The sequence below is a fragment of the Dermacentor albipictus genome, unplaced genomic scaffold (assembly GCF_038994185.2).
Source record: "Dermacentor albipictus isolate Rhodes 1998 colony unplaced genomic scaffold, USDA_Dalb.pri_finalv2 scaffold_13, whole genome shotgun sequence".
In the NCBI taxonomy this organism is placed as follows: domain Eukaryota; kingdom Metazoa; phylum Arthropoda; class Arachnida; order Ixodida; family Ixodidae; genus Dermacentor; species Dermacentor albipictus.
The window spans coordinates 7,974,265-7,993,257 of record NW_027225567.1 but is presented as its reverse complement, the minus strand read 5'-3'; the positions used below and the strand labels follow the sequence as shown (position 1 = coordinate 7,993,257).

General features: G+C 49.0%; 1 protein-coding gene across 1 annotated transcript; it reads right to left on the bottom strand.

Annotated features, from left to right (window-relative positions):
• Positions 1 to 254: 254 nt before the first annotated feature.
• Positions 255 to 17,566, bottom strand: LOC135915896 (uncharacterized). Its single transcript, XM_065449088.2, has 3 exons — positions 16,835 to 17,566; positions 12,905 to 13,143; positions 255 to 685 (listed from the first exon to the last, which is right to left on the bottom strand). The coding sequence occupies exons 1-3, from the start codon at positions 17,489 to 17,491 to the stop codon at positions 337 to 339; spliced, it is 1,245 nt and encodes a 414-aa protein (XP_065305160.1). The 5' UTR covers positions 17,492 to 17,566; the 3' UTR covers positions 255 to 336.
• Between the last annotated feature and the right edge of the window lie 1,427 nt (positions 17,567 to 18,993).

Below are 18,993 nucleotides of genomic sequence, written 5' to 3'. Positions count from 1 at the left end.
TGATCCCCGAGTGCCCTACTAGCACCAGGCATTTTTCGCCCGATTACCTCAGTTCTTAAACACTTGAGGACGCATTGCAATATACTTCAGAGCAGCTTCTCTGTCTTCGCATACAAAGGCGGAGCAATTAAGGAATGCTGAAAGACACCTTTGTCCTGCCTCTCCCTGATGAATGCCTCGCAGCACGCCTCCTCACACGTACCAAAGTATTTCGACGTGAATGGAATACAAATGAAAAATAGACGGTCGATGCGACACGCAAGCTGGATTTAATAGTCACGACGCGCAAAAACTGAGTCTATCGGAGCCACAGCTCGGCACGCACAGGGCAAGCTGCTAATTCCCGACGCAAGCTTTGCGACAGGCCGCGAGTGAAGCGAACTGGTTGGACCCGATGAGGCAGCGGCGCGATTGCAGCGTGCGCCGGGACGCGTTGACGCAGCGAGCGCCACCGCGCGCCTGCATGTCGGCAAAATAAGGGTGCCTCAGCTGGCGAGGCGAGCACGCCTCAGCTGCAGGCGTCTCGTCGCACACTGGCTCCGTGCGGAGCAGGCAGCGCAGGCGACACTCTTCGAAGCTACGGAACACGCCCCGGCTGCCCATGGACAAGCAGGTGCCCTGCGGGAAGCTCCAGGCGACGCAGTTCTTGCCGTCGAAGTACCACGGCACGTCGAGCACGTCTTGCCTGCGTAATACGAAAGTGGGTGGGAGAGGCAGGAGTGAGGCGCATGTAATAGGAGTAGTAGTGCTTTATTAAGACAGAAAAATGGGCATGCCGACTAAAGTACTTGCTTTAGTGCAAATACTTACGCATACATAAAAGTACGTGTATACAATACGTACATTAGGAGTGCAAGGCACATATATGGTACCTGATGATCTCTCGCAGGAATATCATAACAATTTAAAGAACTTTTTGTATCGCTTTGCTTTACTGCGGTAACAATCATGCGGACACTCGAGGCGCGTAGAGAGAGAGAGAGAGAGAGGAAAGGGGAAAGGCAGGGAGGTTAACCAGAGAAAAAAAATCCGGTTGGCTACCCTACGCTGGGGAGAGAGGGGAGGGCGAGGTAAAGTGGAAACAAAGTAGAGATAAGGAAAGGAAGGAGCATAGACACACAATCACAATCGGTCACTGTCACCGAACACTGTCATCGCACAGCACACTGACACTTGTAGCACTATCAACATCTGTTCAGGCTACAGTCGCCTGTCCAGTTCTGCCGCCCTCAAGAACCGCAACAGTGCCCTCGTCGCCCTCTGCTGCGATGGCTTATGATGGCGGTATCTGAAAATGAGTTCCTCTGTGAGAGGTCTTTGGTCAAAGCGCGCTATCGCGGTTGCAAGTGATTGTCTCTGTAAAGTATATCGCGGACAGTCACAAAGAAGGTGTTGCAAAGTCTCCTCGGTACCACAATCCTCACACGAGGCGTCGTCGGCCCATGCAATACGGTAAGCGAAAGACTTGGTGAAAGCCACCCCTAGCCATAGTCGACAAAGCAGGGTAGCTTCGCGACGACAGAGCCAAGCTGGAATACAAAGGCGTAGGGAGGAGTCAAGATGGTGGAGTCGGTAGTTGGGAAAACTTCCAGCGTTCCACAAGGATAACGTGATGTGACGGCTGATCATTCGAAGTTTTCGAGCGGCATCTGTCCTTGATAACGGTATCGGCTCCTCTTCGTCCCCTTGAAGAGCCGACCGAGCAGCGTTATCAGCGTGTTCGTTCCCTATGACTCCGCAGTGACTTGGAAGCCACTGAAATGTCACGTGGTGTCCTTTCTCAGTTAAGGTATGAATGAGTTCTCTAATCTCAAATACTAGTTGTTCGTGTGGTCCGCGCCGCAGGGCCGATAGCAAAGATTGCAGTGCAGCCTTGGAGTCACTGAATATTGACCACCTTCGAGGTTGTTCGTGGTTGACGAGACGAAGTGCAGCGCGAAGGGCTGCAAGTTCCGCGGCCATCGGTGTGGTTGGGTGACATGTCTTGAAACTGATGGTGGTGGCTTTCGCTGGGAAGACCACGGCTCCAGAGGAACACTGGAGAGTTGCCGATCCATCAGTATAAATATGTACGTGTTCGGCGTACCTCTCGTGCAAAAGAAGCAGAGTTAGTTGTTTAAGAGCTGGTGATGACAGCTCCGATTTTTTCCTGATTCCTGGTACGGTGAGGTGCACTGCGGGTCGAGCCAAACACCATGGAGGAATCGATGGCTTAGTTGCGGGGGTGTAGCCTGATGGGAGGCAGGTGTAATACTCTGAAATCGTAGTACAAAAAGCTGCCTGCGGCCTTTCTGATGGTAGTGTTGCCAGATGGTGGGAACAGGCACGGGCAACGTGCCTAATGTGCACTCTCAACACTTCTACCGCAATGTGTGTTTGTATAGGCGCGTAGGTATCGAAAGTGCCTACCCGGCCCGCGCGGGGCGAACCTTGTCTTCAAAGAGGCGACAGACGCGTAGTGCTTGTGGCTGCAAATGTGTCGAAGGTCAAGTTCTGCTCAATCGGCTCTTTAGCTGACCTAAGGTGGCGTTCTGCCTTCCGCTGCCAGCATGAGCATTGTGCGCGCAAACGCTATCGTGCCTACTGTGCAGCTGTGTACACCATGGTGCATACACTGGCCTGAGCAGAACGGACAGTAAACTTCAATAAAAGCAGTAATCCATGCGGCGCCTACAAAGCCGCTGACGGTGCTCCTCATTGCGCCAGTGTTCTGAGACGCCAGGTAGCATCAGGGCTCCGTTACTACCGTGCAGTAGTATATGCCGTCCCCGTGTAATGGTATAACACCGTCCGAGAAGTTTCCGCGCAGCGGTGAACCTCGCTATCGTTGTCAGTGCTTGGTGTTTCATGTGAAACCCCTATTTTTTTTTTAGAGCGCAGCTCTTAGGTGCCTGTTCGTGTGTTGAGCATTGGCGTCCCTCGGCGTCCTCGTTGTAACGGAGCGAACGAGCGCAGCGAAGGACAAAAGAGTAAAAGCAGAGCGCAGCGGATGGTGAGAGACGACGATAGGGAAGAGAGCGCCAGAAGGAAAGCGGAGTAGGAGGGCACGGCGAAAGGCTGAGATGAAAAGCGTAGTGCCGCTCAAGACGCACGCGGCGGCGACGACCACTACGAGATGGCACCAGAGTAGTGCACCGCTGTCCGTTCACTAATGACTATGCGCTACACCGATATCATGCATGGAAACAAAGTGCTGCATAAGCAGAAATCTCTCTACGGTGTATGCTATGAAAACGCCCGCGCGTCGCAGACGCGCTGCCTCTCGCGATCTCCCTATTAGCGAGGCAGTCGCGCCCCACTGAACTCCGTTTGCAACGAGCCGGAAGAGATATTGTCCGCGCCAGCCGCCCTACTCATAGCCTTCCCTTCCTAATATATAAGCCGTGTTCCTGTATAATCATCATATAAAGTATTGAAAAACATACTTCTGCCACGAGTAGAGCTTAGGGAGTATCATAATTGCCGTCTAATTTTTTTTCGGCACCGGGCCGATGCCTGCAGGTCATAAAGTTCCAGTGTGGGCGATCCATCGAGTTGCGATGGACGTTGAGCACCCGACTACTCAGATGAAAGGCCAGCTTGCATGGTCTCCTACGTGGCGTTGGGTCAACTGATTATCCGCTTCCTAACTATGAAATTACCCTCAGCGTTACCGAAATCAAGTAACATAAAAAAGCGAGAAAGGTCATTTGTTAAACGACGGCAGAATTTGCAAATATGCTGTCGTGCCTAAACACTAGAAATTTCCTACCGCTTTGTTTCTTGACACCATAGGCTGTTGCCGTACGCTCCTGCAACGTCACTAAGTAGCCTTACATCCGAGCACGAATGTAATCAGATACCTGAAATCGGCGATGGTACTTCCCTGCAGTATATGGTGCTTACAAGCCAAAGAGGTTGTGACAATATGCTTCAGACTATTCACAGCCTGCGTCGAACACAAAATATAATCAAACGGCAACGGAAAGAGATGTGGTTGCTATTTCTCAAGGCTGCCTGCTACGGCGCCATAATATTATAGTGTAGCGGAATTTGCAAAGATAATTCATGAATTCCTCCTCCTGTGTGCTGATTTCAGTGATACAATAAGTACTAAATTTACGTCATGTTATATTTAACTCTAACTTAAATCAAAGCCATATGATTCACTGAAGTCTGCGTCCGCGAGAACCATATAACCTGTAACGTTAAAACAGAGAATAACCATGAATCCTATCATCAGCTAGCGTCGGCTATTCATGGGCAGATTTAACAAAGCCGTTTAGGAAGACGTTAGCGCGTTCCTTCTAGCGCGCTCTAGAGCGCCCACTTTCGTGGCTAGCTATCACGGAGCACTTGACGATCCCCAAAATACAACAGTGAATTGTAAGTCCTCCTCCACGTCGTGACGAGAAGTGCTTATCTAATAGCCACACAACTTGCCCCGTTTTTCATTATGGCAAAACGCCACAATTACAAGGTATATGAGAGAAATCCGTATTTAGAGCATTTATAACGTTACCAAGCTGCAGAGGGGACATGAGAAGCGCATATAGTATGAAGCAGGAAACTTTGGATTATTTTTGAGATGCTGCGATTGTTCAGCGGGCACCCAAATCATGGCGTACGAGCACGTTTTTGCATTGTGGCCTCGTGGGGACTCGGCCGCCGTCGCCACGAATACAACCCTCGACGTCGTGTTCAGCGCCGTAGCGTTAGAGTCACTGAGCGGCCACGCAGATGTTACGAGCTAAGATGGTATATGGAGAGTAGTCGTTCTCCACACGCGCGTATCATTTTATTTTCAGAGTCGCCCTATATTTGTGAAGGCTATTCGCAAAATCCACAAGTGCAGCCACGAACATTTTTACACAAAGAAATGTCCGAGTGCAATGTGTGGGATCACAGTCCCCTGCGTCACTATATGTCCCGCGTGGGCATTTCGAATTTAGGAATCGCATATAGCTGAGTGCTGGCGAAGATCACGAAGCGCTATATGTTGCGGAGGCGGAATAGCCAAACGGAACGAAACGTCCGGTACATCTAGCTGGGTATTTTCGGTGCATGGACACCGAGAGCATCTAAGAGCGCGAGCTTCAAGCACGCATGGTTTCTGTACGAATGCGCATCCTTTCGCGAATACCAAAATGACAGAGGCGTTCAGCTAGATATTGCAGAAATAGATCCTGCATTTTCGTAGCCGCACGCCAGGCAACGAAACGGTTGCTTTCGCACCTTCCGTCATTGTTTTCTCTCCCAATGCGTTCGAAATTTAAAATATCGAAGCACATGGAAAATGACTAATTTTGGTGCCTTCTAGTGGCAGGAACAGAACATCTGAGAAGAAAGCATTGCATTCGTCTGAATATCATCGGAGCTGCGTATACAGATACCGCTCGGCCCCAACCCCCTTTCTTTTTCTATGCAGCTCGCCTTCCAAATCACAAAATATATGGCCAAGATACACTTCATAAATGCGCCTTGAGAGTATGTAGTGCAGAAGGATAAGCATATCCCTTCGAAACAAGATATTTTGTGACTGGGCAATTTCGACTTGCAGAGAAGTGCGATTACGCTGACGCAAGTTGGCATGCTCTACTCGGCAACTGCAATGTTATTGTTGGGCAGATTCGCCCTTTATCTGCCACACGGTCATATACACGGTGTTCTTACTTACTTGTCTGATCACGGATATGTCAAAAATTTAGGCTTTAGTTTCTCTTTAATGCTGATGGAGCTGTGCCACGCGGTTGCGGATATCTGGGGCCATATACTCCCAAAGCTTTTCGTTCGTAAGGACTGTTCGTCAGTAGCCGCTTCCCTTCGCTAATTGTGATGGCTGTAATGACTTGCCGGCGCCAAGTCTTACGAACAAACCGTACTCGGGTGCAAACTGCTCTGTAAATGCGGACCCTGATGTCCAGTATTTCTCGTCCTCAGCCTCCAGTGTTCGCTGTCAAAGATGATGTTCTTTCGGGTATGATTACTGAATTCTGTGGCTTCAGATGCCAAAGCAACGCAAGCTTTAACAGCTTGGATTTTTACATACTTTCTTACACCAAAAGAAATTAGTGTGCAAATTCTTGTGTTTCACGTGCCCGAATCACAATCGCATTAGGAGGCACGCCGTAGCGAGAGGGGGTTCCGGATTAATTTTGACCACCTCGGGGTGTTTAACGTACACCTAAAGCGAGCTACACAAGCGTTCCTAGACTCCGGCTCCGTCAGAATGCTGCCGTCGTGGCTGGGATTCCACCCGTGGCCTCGACCTCAGTGTAGCAAGGCTGAATAGGTGCTACGTCACGCTTATATGTATGCACTGCGCATGACCCACTGCGGCACTACTTTGTATATATATCCCGTTCATTCTTGCAATAAAGTTGTTCATTGCCTGACCCCGACTCGCCTACATGGTGGCAGCGGTTCACTATCGCTATGTCGGACCCGTCAACGCTGCTTCCCCCGCCGAAACCACTGGACCCGTCAGCAGACGCATGGCTTGGATGGAAAACTTGGAAATGTGAGTTCACATTGTTCTCCACGGCTACCCAGTTAAGTAAGCAGCCCAAAGAAGTCCAAGCAGCAACGTTACTTGTAACAGTTGGAGAGGAGGGCAGAAAAGCTTACAACACCTTCAAATTCGAAAATGAAGCGGATAGGAACAACGTCGACATTTTGCTTCAGAAATTTGAAGAGTTCTACAAACCAGTGACGAATTTGACGTTTAATGAATTTCGTTTCGGATCAAGAGACCAAAAGCAAGGGGAGTGTTTCAATGATTGGCTAACCGACCTCAGGCTTTTAGCAAAAAACTGCGAGTTCGGGGACCTAGAAGACCGTTTGCTCCGCAGCCGAATCATTTTGGGACTGCGAAACAAAAGCTTGCAGGAAAGGCTTATTTCCGAGAACCCGTCATACAGTAAGACCATTGAAATTTGCCGGGCCCAGGAACTGGGAAAAGAGCAATTTAAAGAAATCAGTGAAGGCGCAGAAGCAGCACGTGCCACAGTAATTCAAGCAGTCACCAAAGAAAGGAAACCGTGTGGTCATTGTGGCTATACCGCTCACCGTGGCGAAATATGCCCGGCTGAAGGGAGAACATGCAAGAAGTGTGGTGGGCGTAATCACTTCGCTCAAGCATGTAGATCCCCAGTGCGACGACAAACCAGAGGCGCTAAAAACGTGCTGCGCGAGGTACAAGCGGAAGACGACGATTTCTTTTTGCAAGCCCTGACTGTCAGTGCAGTCGAAGCGGCAGATCATTGGAGTGCAGCAGTTGACATTGAAGGCCGTAAGTTTACGTGCAAGCTAGACACAGGTGCTAACTGCTGCGTCATTTCAAACAAGGATGTCAAACTGCTGCCGAGCAAGCCACAGCAAACCTGCCACGCCACACTGACCGCTTTTTTCGGTCATAAGACTACAGCGAGAGGAAAAATTCGGCTGCGACTGTCAGCTAACAGCAGAGTAAACGAAGAGTCGTTTTTCGTGGTCGAACAAAATGTGCCCGTGACGCTGAGTGGATCAGTGGCGGAACGCCTCGGGTTTCTTTGTCGCGTGCAAAACGTTCACGTCGAAGAGTTATACCCGGCAGCACAACCTTTCGCAGACGTTTTCAGTGGACTGGGACAGCTGAAAGGCGAGGAGTACACAATGCAGCTAAAGCCAGGAGCCGTAGGAGTCGTCGTGCCAGCCAGGAGAGTTCCAGTGGCCCTTCAAGACAAAGTCAAGGAAGAGCTTCTGCGCATGGAAGAACAAGGCGTGATAGCAAAGGTAAAGGGCCCGACGGAATGGTCGAGTTACATGGTCACAGTCATTAAGAAAGATAAAGTGCGGATCTGCCTAGACCCCATAGCGCTGAACAAGGCGTTGTTGCGGGAAAACTATCCTATGCCTACTCTCGAAGACGTTGTGCCAAAGCTTGCGGGCGCCAACGTTTTTTCAACATTAGACGCAGCATCGGGGTATTGGCAGATAAAGCTAGACGACGCAAGTTCAAAACTTTGTACAATGAGTACACCGTACGGACGCTACAGATTCTTGCGCATGCCTTTTGGCATTGCCTCTGCTCCGGAGATATTTCAGGCAGCGATGCACAGCGTCCTAGAAGGTCTGCCAAATGTCGCAGTAGTAATGGATGACATTCTTCTCTGAGGCAAGACTAAGCAAGAGCACGACCACAATCTACAACTTCTTCTAACGCGCTGCCGAGAACAGAATCTTCGACTTAACTTGAAGAAATGCTTCTTTTTGCAGCGAGAGGTGCGCTACCTGGGACACGTGCTCAGCGCCGAAGGCCTGCGTGTGGACGCCCAACGTGTTCAAGACATTCTAGAAATGCCGACACCAAGAAACTGTAAGGAACTTCAAGTGTTTTTGGGCACTATGAATTTTGTTCAGCGCTTTGTCCCAAACATGCTTGTAGTAACAGCACCACTACGAACTTTGTTGCGAAAAGACATTGCATGGGTTTGGACGGAAAAACAGCAAGAAAGCTTTCTGAGATTGCGTGAGGCTCTTATTCAAGCACCTGTGCTCAGATATTTTGATCCAAGCAAACCCGTGACGCTATCAGTTGATGCAAGCCAATTGGGGGTAGGCGCTGTGCTGATACAGGATGCGCAGCCTGTTGCTTTTTCCTCACGGACACTCACAGAGGCACAAACAAAATACGCTCAAATCGAAAAAGAAACTTTAGCTATTGTTCATGGATGCACCAAATTTCATGACTACATATTTGGACAGCATGCTGTAACAGTTGAAACTGACCACCGCCCCTTAGTGGCGATATTCAGTAAGCCGCTATACCAGTGCCCGCTACGTCTGCAACGCATGCGCCTAACTCTTCAGCGTTATCCTATCATTGTGACGTACAAGCCTGGCAAAGAGCTGTTCCTCGCTGACGCCTTATCAAGGTTTCCTAGTAAAAGATTCTTGGACGAAAACGAGCAGTTTCAAGTAAATGTTCTTGAATGTGTTTCAGCCTCTCAACGCTCCCTGCAAGATTTACTAGCAGCAACCAATGATGACGACACCCTCGTAAAGCTACGGGAGTACGCGAATACAACATGGCCTCTTCACAAGCAAGAAGTCCCAGAGCCACTTAGGTCGTATTGGGCGTACCGGGATGAGATACATGCACAGGACGGCCTCGTGTTTCGAAGCAACAAGGTAATTGTACCACAATCAAAGATATGGGAAATGATGAGTCTTCTTCACGCGGCACACGTGGGAGTGGATAAGATGAAGGCGAGAGCAAGGAACGTGATGTTCTGGCCCAATATTTCCAGCAACATTGAGCAGTTCTGTAAAGCCTGTAAAGTGTGCCAAAAGCATCAGCCTCGACAGCCTAAAATGCCACTCCTGAGTCATGATGTGCCCTCCCTGCCATGGCAAGTTGTCGGCATGGATTTGTTCTTCTTTGAAGGCCATGAGTTCGCCCTTATTGTCGACTTCTATTCCTTCTTCTTTGAAATTCGAGAGTTTCGTACAACAACGGCGAGCTCTCTTAACTCGTGGTGTTCTCAAATTTTCTCAGTCCATGGCTTGCCCAGGAAGTTGTGCACTGACAATGGTCCACCTTTTAACAGCAGTGAGTTTAAGGACTTTCTCAACACCATGGCTATTGATCACATCACCTCAAGCCCCTATCATCCGCGTTCCAATGGCATGACTGAGAGAGCGGTTCAGGAAGCAAAAAAGCTGTTAAAGAAGTGTGCCTTTAAAATGCCTGTGTTTCAAATGGCATTGCTTGAATGGCGCAATACCCCACGTGATGATGTGCTCCAGTCCCCCGTGCAGAGGCTGATGGGACGCCAGACTAGGACGCTTCTACCAGTACCTACCAGCCACTTGGAACCACGGACAATTCCCCCTGACGTGGTCCAGGGCCGCCTTCAAGAAATACGCCAACGACAGAGAACCTACTACAACCGTGGCAGCAGGAACTTGCCGCCTGTGATGCCAGGTCAGCAGGTCACAGTGTACGATACCAACCAGCGGACCTGGTCTCCCGCCATCTTTCTCCGACCAGCCGATGAACACCGCTCAACGATAGTCAAGACTGAAGACGGCCGGGAACTTCGGCGCACACGAGAGCACCTCCGCCTGGTAGACCCACAGCCGGAAGCGAGCCTCCTGCCCGAAGACGTATCTTCCACAGAGCCCCCGCAAGAACTACGTCGAAGCACGAGACTTCGACGTGAGCCCTGTCGGTACCCTCAACAAGAGACACGGTAACCACGTCTTAAGTTCCCCTGTAGAAGGGAAGATGTAGCAAGGCTGAATAGGTGCTACGTCACGCTTATATGTATGCACTGCGCATGACCCACTGCGGCACTACTTTGTATATATATCCCGTTCATTCTTGCAATAAAGTTGTTCATTGCCTGACCCCGACTCGCCTACACTCAGCAGCGCAAATAATGACATAGTGATAAATTAGTGTACACTTTGTGCTCACAACGTTGTGCCGGCGTGGCTAGTACCAATCGAAACGGCGGCCTCGCTGTAAGCAGCAGTACACCAAAGACCCTGAGACAACCCGACGAGACAGATAGCGGCCAAAAGCCAGGCGGATAGTCACTCGCTAGGAAAATGCATAGTCAGGCGTTTAGAAAAAGCCAAGAAAAATTATACAGATACCATGTACTGTGGCAATCGGCTTCAATCACAATATCTATAGCGAGAAGCTGTTGGTCTCAAGAGGCAGCTAAAATTGAAAGTAGGGGTGCAGGTACATAAACGTATGCAACGGAACGCTTGATGTTTACTGCACCTACTCCTTGTGTAAAAGATGCCCAATAGCACATCCTATTGTACACATTGATGAACGTCGTTTAGGGTCGCATTCAACTGTAATAACATAATTTATAACGCATAATTCAGCCCTACTATACGCAAGTGTTTCATTTCCAAACTTCTCCACGCTAACCTCATTGCCGTTTTCGCGGTTTCCCTCTCCGCGGCGAAATACGTTAGAGCTCACCACAGTATACGTCTACTCGGTGAGACACTCACACCAAACCAGCAGAAAGAGGCAAGAATGGTAGGGCCACATACGACGCATGAGAAAGAGGAATGTGATAGCATTACCGCAATATACCCACCCACTTCTTTGACTGCACTGTCTTCATGATCGGTTCGCATTGCAAGGGCGCTATAACGTAAAGCTATTACAAACTTTTCTGTTCCAAGGGCCCTATAACGTAAAACTATTCCAATGTGTTTTTGTTCCAATCTCCTCACGTCAAATTTGCGTAACCTCCGACGCAAGCATCAGGCGGTGTCCCGCAGCATTGCCTCAACAGCCGAATGAAGCGCTCTCTTAGTTTATAGGAGGTCACTTTGATTTCAAAAGGAATAACATCGCGTACATTCAGCGGTTTTTCGTTTGTAATTGGTTGCCAGGAGGCGAGGAGCACGTTCAAGTAAAGAGGGTTCCTACAGGGCCGAGCCAGCGCATTGAAAATAGATAACAGGATGAAGAGGATGGTGTTGGCGTTTGCGATTGGTCCGCCTTTACTTACTTAGGTTGCGGTGTATTAAAACTTCCTTCTGGGCGTGTTGGTGTATACTTGATTTGAAAATTAAAACGGCGCTAACACATGCAACCACAAAACAAGCACGAGACACAAGCGCTGACTTTCAACTAAATTTTATTGATGGAAGACAGACACCTTTATAAGGCGAAGGACAGATTGTCACGCTCCCTACCACTTCACCTCTGCCCTTCGCTTCATATAAGGTGTCTGTCCTCCATCAATAAAATTTAGTTAGCCGTTAGCGCTTGTGTCTCGTGCTTGTTCTTTTGTGGTTGCGTGTGTTAGCGCCGTTATAACTTTCAATTCTAGTTAGCGGTGGCTGGTCGAAAAACGCGATGGCGTGCAACGGAAGCTTAAGAATGCCGCTAAAACGGATACTCAGCAAGGAAGAGTTGGCAAAGCGAGGTCGTAAACGTGCCGAAAGTGCTCGAAAACTTTACACGACATGCAAAAAGATGCATTATAGGCAAATAAACCCATGCTCTCCGGCAGTTGCAAGTAGCCAGTGCCTGAGTGATAGGCGGCAGCCATCTTTTATTCCTTAAGGAACGAGGCGGCCTTCCGCTATTCAGAAAAAAAAAGTTGGTTTTGTTCGGCCTATTAATGCATCTTTAATGCTTACATGTCACATTGACGTGATGAGTTTTCTCGGTTTCGTGACGTCGCGTGAAAGGCCGGTGAATTGGTGCAGCCCGAAAACTTTTGACCAATAGCCCAGGGCTAATGGCAAAAAGACGTCGAATCAGTGAAATGACCATTTCTCATTTATTCGGTCCAATCATGCATAACCAGTGTGTGCACATCGTATCAGATGGGGAGCTATCGTGGTTTTTGTGACGTCGCGTTACACACAGGCCAAATCTTCATCCAGGTATATAATTTCAATGCGCTGGCTCTGCCCTATCGAATCTCTCTTGAGCGTGCTCCTCGACTCCTGGCCAACAATTACGAACGGATAACCGCTGAATGTAGGCAGTGTTATTTATTTCGAACGCAAATAGATATGACCTCCGGTAACCAAAGAGAGCGTTTGGTTGTGCTGTAGAGGCAATGCTGCGCGTCGCCACCCGATGCTTGTGCCGGAGGTTACGCAAATTTGACGTCAGGAGTGCGGAATAAAAACATATTGGAATAGCCTTGCGTTATAGGGCCCCGAATCACACTGAGGCCCCTGCGCGGACACTTATAGTGCACTACTGTCGTGATTTTCTGACCAAGCCACCAGGTGCAAGGACTGTGGCATCAGCTCTGTCTAGTCGGCGAGACAGCCAGCCTACGACGACACGCCGTAACACGGAGAATGCGCATAGAGAACTTGGCTCCTAAAAGCTTGAGGAACGCACACAATGAAAGCGTGGTACTCGCAATGAACCGCTACTCACTGGGCGCAGGGAAAGAACAGCGTGCTTTCGTAGCAGCGGTCCGAGATGCGGCGGCCGTTGGCACAGCTGGCGAGGCAGCTCTCAAAGCTGGCAAACCGGTTGGAGCCGCGGTTGCACACGTGCACGGTGTCCGCGGCCGCCGGGACGCAGGCTCGCCGCTCGGCACTGTAGTAGAACTCCGGCCTGGGCCGCACACAGTGCGTGTACACGTGGCGTCTGCAAGAATCGTCGGTGGAGGCCTGCGATCCACAAACGTATAGCGTGTAAATATCAGCGCCATGCCTACAATGTATCTGCGTATATCGTACAGCTAAAGACACTTATACGGGAAGTCGCCGGCCTGTACTTGTAGTGGAAGTCGCAGTTCAATTTCCTTCTTGCTGTAGAGAGAAACAGCGGCATCGGGAATCGTCACCCATTGGGCATGTATACGTGCCGTCACTGTACCCGGCAATTCTGGACATTTATTTGACTGCTCCAAAAACAAGTGCTCACACAGCTAGCGCCACTGTCATAAAGCTACACCATAAAGAAATTTGATATGCCAAATACCATGGTGATGTAGGTTCCTGCCAGCGGCCAATCGGCTTACGCACGCATGTAGGATCGGCGGAATAAGCTATGCCTTAATACAAAACATTTGTTTTGCGTTGTAGCCGAATCACTCGGTCGCCGCTACGTATCGGCACTTGTGCTTATAAATACAACGGTAGCTTTGCGTCATACGTGATACCGTATACCAAGATGCCTTGTAAGGCGTAACGTCCTTTGCGCAAGCGCTTCTTGTACTACAGGGGACTACCGTGCTACCGTGGCGTTAGCCGCCGCTACCGCCGGTGTACCGTGATCGCCTATAACGACAAGACAGCGCCCAGACCGCACCGCTCGATCTGAATGCACCCTTGCTGCTTGATCGTGGTCACAGCGAGAAATAATAAAATCAGCCATCGCTTACTTTTTATCTCGCTGTTAGAACAGAAATATTAGCGATACTTTATCGCTATCATTATAATCAGTACTTTGTATTGACGATACTAGGCCCAGAAAGACCGAACCGAGCCGGCAAAATGCTTTGATTCCAGCAAGCCCGTGAGGCGGCGAGGAGACAGGATCTCCGGACCTCCTCGGGGGCGGCCTAGGCCCAGGCCACGAATTTGCCGGATTGTTAATAAAGTTGTTACCACCACCACCACCTTTTAACAGAAGGCGCGATAACAATAGCTCGTGATGCGACTGCGCTAGCTGGTGTTGGTGACGCAGAACACTCGGTAAACCTAAATCTTGGCTGAATAATTAGTTTAATTCTATGCCTGCTCCAGGTTGCCGATGGTAGTATTCCAAAACGTTCAACTCTTGGTATGTCTACCGCGGTTCCGCGGAGGGGCGCCGCATGCCCATATAATGTCTCTGCTATCACGGTAATGGGTTACGTGTAACGCAAATCTAGAACGCACCAATATCGTATTTTTTCAAACTGCAACTCTGGAAAGTGCTGTATGTGCTTTGTTTACACGGTGAATTTAGCACATGGAAGCTGAACGTACAGGCATGCAGCCATTTGTAATGTACAGCTGGTAAACATTTTTTTCTTTTTTCTTTTATTTCTTTTTGCAAATTTTGTTGTTTTGTTGTTTATAATTTGACGGTTTCTATAGTCTTCTATATTACGGAGTGGTCTCTTTAGGTTTTTTGGAAGTATTGAAAATCGTCTGTGGCACATGGCGTAATTGTTGTCCGTGAGCTCGATTAGCCGGAGAAGCGGACATTACTAGCACGGGAAAGCGAAACATATATGCCACTAATTAACAACAGTCCCTAATTACCTTCCTAATCGCTTTACGGTACATACAGTATTCAGGAATTGCAGCCGGTGAGATAGCAAGGCGTATCCATTTCAATCACCGCTTCAGGATGACACCAGTTTCGAAATACTTCCCAAAATGTGGTTCGAAATACATGGCCGTTCCAGTTGCTTTTGTGCTTGAATGCATGAAAGAGCATTTAGTTAAAAATACAGCGGAGCGACAGTATCCAAATTGCTATCTTCAAACTGTATAAGCGCACAAAGACGAGAACGGAGAGAGAAGACGCGAGGAGGCGTTGTCTCACAACTGAAACATTTTGTTGAACATGATAAAGATTTTAACTTTGTTCATAATTAGACTTTCTTTAATTTATAACGTTGCCATCGCAAGGTAGTTTCAAGCCGTGATTCTTGACACGCATGCGTAACCCTCCTGCTCCATTTTTGCGCGCATATAATTGTTTCCTTTCAATAATTTTTTTTCAGTTTTGAGTAAGCGCACGTCGTCCTGTCTTCCCTTTTCATTCGCATCTTTGTGCGCTTTTACAGTTTCAAGACGCAAGTAAGCCAACTAGCCTAGTTGAACATACTGTTACAGACCCAACCGGTGTCATTCTGGAAATTATTTCCAAGTGGATAATCCTTGTAAATGCACCGGCTACAACTCGTAAATTGCAACATCTGTTCTAAGGTAATTAGTGAAGAATTTTATTAGGAAATTGTCCTTAATTAGTTGAATATCTATTTCGATTTTTCCAGTAAGAGTAACATCCGCCTCTCTCCGACTAAAGGACTAGAATTATGTTATCTGCGACCGGCGATGTTTGAAAATTCCGCAAATCTCAGAAATGATCACCCCGCTATTATTTGCTTTAGGATACATATTGCAATTTACTGCTACTCTTTTAGTAACAGAAATTCTGCAGCAAAGAAAAAATAAACTAAGAGAATCAACGCTGCCCTCATACTATGCGGCTAGACGCGTAATGTTTCTTGGGAAGTGTCTTCTTAGTTCCCTGTATAGGTAGCAAGGAGAGAACCCTGCCGTTTTACGTGCTCTAGGTCTGCCTTCTTGTTCATTCTAACTAGAAGCGCTTCTCGAGTTGGAGAGTTCTGAACATAATACAGAAATGTGATCATGCCAATCAGTTTGTCGGCGAAATAAAGTAGAAAAAAAAAAGAAAATATATTTTTCCCTCGACGCTTAGTTAACAAAATGTAAATGCGGCTAATCCAGAGTTAGAAATGCAGTTACGAACTTCTCACAAGAAGGCCTAGTAAAATGAACTATACTTAACCAAATTTCCATGAGATGCTTTTGTAGCAGCGCAAAGAGCATTAATACTTCCATTAAAGGTCCCTTCTTATTTGGTCCGAACAGATTGCTTTTTAAATTGCCTGGATAATACAGCGCCATCGGGCCTGTTAACGTGCGTAGCCTAACGAGGCCCGTATCATTTGAACTGCAAATCGCAATGTCCTGATGGCTAACTATACGGGAATTCACCTGTTAAGTGTACAATTATTCACTTTAGGGTGCAAGTAGGCATTGCGAAGCCGAGCAGTGAGTGAAGCCCTCTCTGCTGAGCCTGAATCCCGAGAATGTACATAACCGCCTAAAATATATTCGTCCCTATGATGTGCTACGAAGTACAGTGGCGCTACAATTACCTGTTTCCCAAGTGCCTTATTCCACCATTTCTAGACAATCCTAACTCGAACGCCAAAGCAAATTTAGCACATTTCCTGAGTTGATATCTGGAATCTGCTGCTTCTCCTTGCAACATGTGCCCCAAAGTAAAAAAAAAAATATGAAATGATACTTATTGAACGTCTTGATTAACTACCAGGAGATTAGAATTTCTAAAGCACGCATTTCCGCCGTTTTTAAAAATTCACTGGGAAAGGTATATGCTACAGATAGCTTTAAAAAGAAACGAACTTTAAAACTCACAAAGGAAGACCAGTGGTTCCTACACCACACATTAGTAGCGCACCGGTGCTCTTCCCGTCTTTTATGACAGCGTTGGTGCCTCGCTTCGTGCCAGTACTACACAATGAGCCCTGCGCACTGCTTAGTTTGAAACAACTGCAAGGATAAGTGAACATGGAGAGGGCAAACTTACACCTCTCGGCTGTGCGTGGTGTCCGACCCGAGTACTGGCCACTGTGGCAGCAAGTGTCGTCTCGGGGCTCGTCTTCGCAGTCGTCAGCTGTGGCTGTGATGCTCCTCCGTGTGGCGCGCTGCCCGCGACTTGGACCCGCGCGCGAGTGCGTATCGTCGTTTTCCTGTTCCCGCGTTCGTCCATGTCCGGATGTGCAACACCCAGCGGGATGAGGCGCTCGCCCACTGTGTTCGGTGCCACTTCCAGCCGCCGCTCCAGGGCGTCGTCCCCAACGTCCGGGGTGATGTCGTGCGGCGACAGTGAGCTGTGGACGACGAGAAGACCGATGCCCAAGAGGAGTGCCGCGAAAGCGACGCCGAGGACAAAGCTCAGGCACTCGGGACTGCTGGGCTTCGCGGGCTCCGTCGCAGCTTCGGGCTCCAGCGACTGCTCGGAAACGGCCCCGGCGCTGCCTTCGTAATAGCAACCAGGATAGGTGCGGTCCGGGGCTGCTGCCGGCCACGGGCCCTCGGCCAGGAAGTGCGTATCGCGTGGCAGTCCGGCCCACGTCGGCGAAGGTCTCCATCCGCTGTGAACAGGCTGCGTTGGCGGACGGACGACGCCAGAACGCTCGGCTGCTTGGCTGCACCACTCTGGTTCCTCTCGGAAGGGCTGCATTCTCGACAAATAAAAACGGGGTCAGCCAGGGGCGGTTACAAACCGGGCGAGGCACGGGGGCACGCGATGTTGGCGCTTCTTTGTCCTCGCTGCCTGATAGCCCATGGCTCCGAATCCATAGCATAAATGCGAAACTGGGCCGTCCAGCGAGCCGAGGAAGCCGCTTCGAGACAAGGTCTCGGAACCGCGTCCGCGGCGGGTGCCCAGACCCACTAAAAGACGCAGGACTCAAATCTTGCTGATTTGAAATCAAAGTTTACGCTCTCTCTCTTTCCTCTTCCATCGACTTTTCCACTGCTGCTGCTGCTTCTGTCGGGCACCCCACGGCGGGGGTGGTTAAGACTGTGCAATCGGCTGAGATATTTCAGGAGCGCAGTGGAAAGAAAGGTTAGTTCAGAAAGCGTGCCTCCTTTGCCGTCTATTAGAGTTTTCTGACGACAACTCCCTGGGCGTCGCCACAATGCCCTCTAGAGCGCTATTATTACGAGTGACTCCCGCAGAAACATTGTAGAAGCTTCAGCGTTTCTCAAGTGCAGCACAGAGGGAAGGTAGGTAGAATCACATAGAGGAGGTCAATAGATTAGGCCCGCATTAGGTCACAGAGGTCACAGTTCAGCAGAGGTGGTATACCCTGCTCCTCGCCAAACCTTACCTGTGTCAAAGAACTGCTGAATTGTTCCGCATTCGCTTCCCATCCGGTGAGCTGTTTCGTACCACCACATCTCGCATGCTCTAGAGGCGTTGTACGAGGGGTGGACGTCACTTTAACCCCTGAGGAGATTTTAGAAATGGTCTCGGTGGCTGGTGTCATCTCCGTTTACCGGTGCAGTCGAGTTATTGACAATAAGAAGATACCAACAGAGTCAGTCATAGTTACATGTGCTGGAACGGTGCGGCCAACAGAAATTAAGGTCTGGCCCCTAATTTACACGGTAGAAGCTCTAGCTCCATGCATTCTGCAATGTAACAAGTGTTGGCGATTTGGCCACGGCGTCAGAGGCTGCAGATCTGCACCCCGCTGCCGTGCTTGTGGAGACAGCCACAGTTTTAGTGATTGTTCCTCCAAAGAAGAGAAATGTTGTCTCTGTGGTGGTGGTCATTCCGCCAACTACTCGAACTGTCCTGCAATATCACAGGAAATGCAAATAGTAGATTTAATTGAAAGGAGACGTTGCTCACGCCGTGATGCTGTTGTTGAGGTCCAGGGTAGGTCTAAGGGATATGCAGGAGTGATAGCCCGTCAGCAAATGGCTGTAGACTCAGCCCTTTCCGATTCTATTGCGACAGTGGTCAAAATGGCGTTGTGAAAAGCTATGGAATGACTAACATCAAGCCTGTCGGAGACGCTAGCTCAAGTGTTGACTTCACAAATGATTCGGCTGTTCAGTCCTTTAGCGAGTACTAATGCTAGCTCGCAGATTCTTACACAGACCCTAACACCTAACATCGAATGCTCAACAGCTAATGCGTCCCTTGTCAATTATTGTAGAATACGCAGACAA

Bases quoted from the DNA above. Each gene is read 5' to 3' on its own strand.
- LOC135915896 (XM_065449088.2), bottom strand. From the start codon at position 17,491: ATGCAGCCCTTCCGAGAGGAACCAGAGTGGTGCAGCCAAGCAGCCGAG. The intron at 13,144-16,834 runs GTAAGTTTGCCC...TGTGGATCGCAG, and splicing joins ACCACGCACAGCCGAGAGGT to GCCTCCACCGACGATTCTTG. The intron at 686-12,904 runs GTGAGTAGCGGT...CGTATTACGCAG, and splicing joins CTGTTCTTTCCCTGCGCCCA to GCAAGACGTGCTCGACGTGC.